Genomic DNA, 3,858 nt, shown 5'->3' with positions numbered 1-3,858 from the left:
AAAAAAAAAAAGGGGACTAAAAGCAGAGAAGCACAGAACACCACATCCTAAACGGGTGAGGTGGAAAGCGCAGAGCTGGGCTGTTCTCGCTGGCAGCTGGGCTTCCTGTTGCGACAGGGCAATTTGGATTGGCTCAGACAGAAGGGGGGAGGAAGAGGAGGAGGAGGAAGAGGAAACAGAAGAGAAGGAGAAGAGAGGAAAGCCAGGATTACTGTCCTACAGAGGAAAAAAAAAGAGATGAAGTGGAGGAGCGGAAGGGGGAGGTGAGTGAGATGAAGGAGAGATAGAGAGACATTAATATAGTTTTAATATTAATGCTAGACTCTTACATGCAAGTGCATTAATAATGTATTTCTGGAAATGTAAATGTTGTTACTAATTATATCAGCTGGAAGCATGATAGTAAGTTCTTCCATTTATTTTTTTCTCTCTCTGATGAAGCGCGTGCCTTGTGTGTGCTGGGGTTGTAGGAGTTCATGTTCATTAGAATTAAAATTTCATTGTGTTTTGTGTCTGCAGCTTAAACAAGTTCTTCTTAATTAAACGTCCAGTGTTCACTCTTGTTAACAGAGATCCCCTTCTGTGGGGAGAACATGTAAGCTATGAATACTAATTCACACACACAACTCTTGCTTAAAAATGGGCCCATTTATTATTTTTTTTTTTTTTCATCAGACCGGCTATGTGTGAATAAGAAAGTAGAAGCAGAATCACACTCTGTCCAACAGACACACAGGAGTGTGCATAGTGAGCATGTGCATTTTACATAATCTCTACCTGCCTTATCAATTTTCCAGTGAAAATTAAGCTTCCAAAAGTGTGACGGATTAGGATGAAAACATTCAGTCTTAATTTGAAACAAATCAGTGGTTGTTCCTTTTTGTTCTGTGACCCAGTAATCCGTTGGTAAGATATTTTGGGAAATACGCTCATTCTCTTTCTTGCAGAGAGTTAGATGAGGAGATTGATACCACTCTTATGTCTGTACACCAAATATGAAACTACAGCAGAAGACGGCTATCTTAGTTTAAGATAAAAACAAGGGGGAACAGCTAGCCTGTCTAGCTAGCCTTGTTGTATTTCTGTTTAGTAAGGTTAAAGCAAATTAGATATAACATGTTGTTTAGCAAGCTTGATAAGTGTTGGTATTTCTATATACTTAAACAGAGCCAGAGACATTTTCTCCCTGCTTCCTGTCTTTATGCTTAGCTCACTGCCTGCTAGCTCCATTTAAAAGACACGTTCCCGGCAAGAAAACTCAGAGTGGAACATAGTTTCCAAAATGTTATACTGTCCTTTTGATTGAATATCAATTGTTGGTGCAGCCACTTCAGTGCCACTTAAAAGGCAATTTAACAATGATTTTACTTTTACTCTTTTGTTAATTTTAGAAAGTGGGAGACCCCATTCATTAATTTTCAATAAGCATTTCACCCAAAATATGTGGGTGATTGAGCCTTTTAAGTGCAGTGGGTTCATGTTCACCATTGATCCCTCAGTGACAGAAACCAACTCTTACCTTCAGCCTCTCCATGCTCTGACATGGAGAAGGGATCTACTGTACCTGCAGCGAGCCAAGTCAACCAATCAGATTGTCAAACGTTTGTTTCTACAGCTCATGAATATGTTTTATCCGTTTGAATTTTCCCCAAACAATATTCCCGCAATAATTCCAACTCCATGAGGGAATTATTGATTTTTTTTTCTCAAATAACATGACAGATAAATATTGTCCCTCCGTGGAAACGTTCTTAGGTTTACTTACATTGCTGGCTGGGGTCTGATTCTGTGGTCATCTTGACATAATTGGTGGGCAGCAGGCCGGTGACCCCATTGACGTCTCCTTTCCACCAGTCAGGGTTGGTCTTGTCCAGGATGCTGATGAGCTGACCCTTGGAGAAGCTCAGCTCATCCCGATTAGCAGCGGTGTAGTCGTACATCGCAATAACTTGGCATACTGAGGGGAGAAGAGGCAAAAATGGGGGTTTATAAGGACGTGAGCATGTTGAGATGGTTCAGTTTACTGAACCATGGTCGGTCCACCACTTTGGTCCAGACTGAAATATCTCTATAATAGGAGGAATTGTAATAACATTTCATCTACCACCATCAACAGGTCAAATATTTCACATTTGACCAAATATTTGCAAAACTAAATATATTCCCATCAGCATCAGATGTACTTGGATTTTAGTGCTAATTAGCAATTGTTAACATGCTAAATTTAAAAATGGTGACTAAGGTAAACAATCACATGTTTGCATTGTCATTCCATTAACATTTAGCTCACAAAGCATGGCTGTAGACTCTTAGTCTTGTTAAATGTCATCAATGTTTTTATAATACCGAGACTTTTTAGGGCTTTCGGGAATTATTACTGGACAAAATACAGCATTAATTGGATATTTGGATACAATGCCGTTCAACCCTAAAAATCACAAAATGACAGAAATGCAATTCTGAATTGTATACGCTCATTACAGGTTAGTCGGCCACAGATACAGGGAGTTACAGTGATGTATCAGCATCTTAGAATTTGCAACGTACTTGTGAATGCATTAACGCATTGTTTGTGTAAAATGTCAAAATCAGGGAGTTACTGGCACAGTTGTTAAAGTAATAGTGGCGTAGAAATATCAATGTGTCCGCTTGACTATATAAGACAGAAGCGATCAATCATTATGTTCAAAGTGTGTCAGTCATCACCTGGCAGAGGGGAGGGAGAGGACTTGGTGCTGGAGGGGCCGAGGAGCTTGACGTGAGAGGAATGAAACCAGCCTCTCTGCCGCTTCTTGCCTCGAGCCTGGAGGGGAAAAGAGCCAGTGAGAGTAAATCCATCTCGTGCTGGTTCAGTTCTGAATTCTAAATCGAGAGATGTTTTGATGAATCAATTTTATCGGGGAGAGAGCTGGACCTCCAGAGTCTCAGCAGCGCAAACAAACTAAACCAAGCCAAAGCCCAAAGTCTGTGGAATGACTAAAAGATTGCTGTTCAAGGTCTCATTTTACTTGACCCAGCGTTATGCTAATCAGTGTATTATTTATTACTGGCATTGTACAATTTACTGTAATTCAATCATATTGTCTGAACCGTCCCCTTGCTGCTTACTTGACTCGGCTGTCTCACTGCTGTGTCAAACCGTCCATTGAGAGCTTAAACAGCCATAGCGGCAGCCTCGGTTTAATATATGCAGTAAGGATTGACCTCTCACTGCTGTAGATGTATGACTAATAGTCAACCCTGTCATTACTGCTGTTACCTCCTGTCCACCTCTACATTACATCTGCCCAAGTGTATAGTGTTGCAACACATTTTTCTTTCAGTCTATTTATAAAGCATTACATTTTTGTCATATTTACATTTTCTCAGCTTCCCAAACAGAGAAAGAAAAGACCATCAATGTTGATATTTAAATATTCTCCACTTTGATGGATTACTGATAAACATACAGAGCTCCAATGTGCAATTGATCTTGAACTGCACATCAGCATTAAGAGGTAAAACCTTGCTACTGTCATTTTAAAGGTTTAACCGTAATCCTTTATTCTTAAAGAAAATGATACAGTATAAAATATATAAATAAGACTACTATGACTCTCGTAGGGCACTTATAGCTCTAATTACTGACCTGCAGTTCTCCGAGCCACCAGCCAGTGGAGTTCTTGGCCAGGACCACAATCAGTTGCCCTGGAGACAGATGCAGCTGATGCATTGTCGGGGCTTCAGCGGTGGTGACTGCCTGGGCGATCTCTGTTGACCGAACAGATGAAGCTAAGGATGAATTTAGATCAGGTAAATGTCAAGAGCATAACAGATTTATTCAGCAGACTCTCTGTGTGTGTGTGTGTGTGTGTGTGT

At 40.4% G+C, this 3,858-nt stretch overlaps 1 protein-coding gene across 12 annotated transcripts in view; it reads right to left on the bottom strand.

Moving 5' to 3' along the window:
• itsn2a (intersectin 2a) overlaps nucleotides 1-3,858 on the bottom strand; it is a 36,866-nt gene that overhangs the window by 5,658 nt on the left and 27,350 nt on the right. For 5 of the 12 annotated variants that reach the window (XR_004336115.1, XM_032542487.1, XM_032542490.1 and 2 more), the window contains 4 exons: nucleotides 3,629-3,771; nucleotides 2,707-2,803; nucleotides 1,766-1,957; nucleotides 1,520-1,564 (listed from right to left, as the gene is read on the bottom strand). Coding sequence is in view for 11 of the 12 variants with exons in the window: in XM_032542487.1 (XP_032398378.1) it covers nucleotides 1,520-1,564; nucleotides 1,766-1,957; nucleotides 2,707-2,803; nucleotides 3,629-3,771 (477 nt within the window). In the remaining variant the exon portion in view is untranslated. The remainder of the gene's footprint in view (nucleotides 1-1,519; nucleotides 1,565-1,765; nucleotides 1,958-2,706; nucleotides 2,804-3,628; nucleotides 3,772-3,858) is intronic. The other 7 variants (XM_032542488.1, XM_032542494.1, XM_032542495.1 and 4 more) reach the window with 3 other exon arrangements.

Source organism: Etheostoma spectabile, chromosome 18 (assembly GCF_008692095.1).
Source record: "Etheostoma spectabile isolate EspeVRDwgs_2016 chromosome 18, UIUC_Espe_1.0, whole genome shotgun sequence".
In the NCBI taxonomy this organism is placed as follows: domain Eukaryota; kingdom Metazoa; phylum Chordata; class Actinopteri; order Perciformes; family Percidae; genus Etheostoma; species Etheostoma spectabile.
Note: the sequence above shows the minus strand (reverse complement) of the source record. Positions and strands in the feature narration are given on the sequence as shown.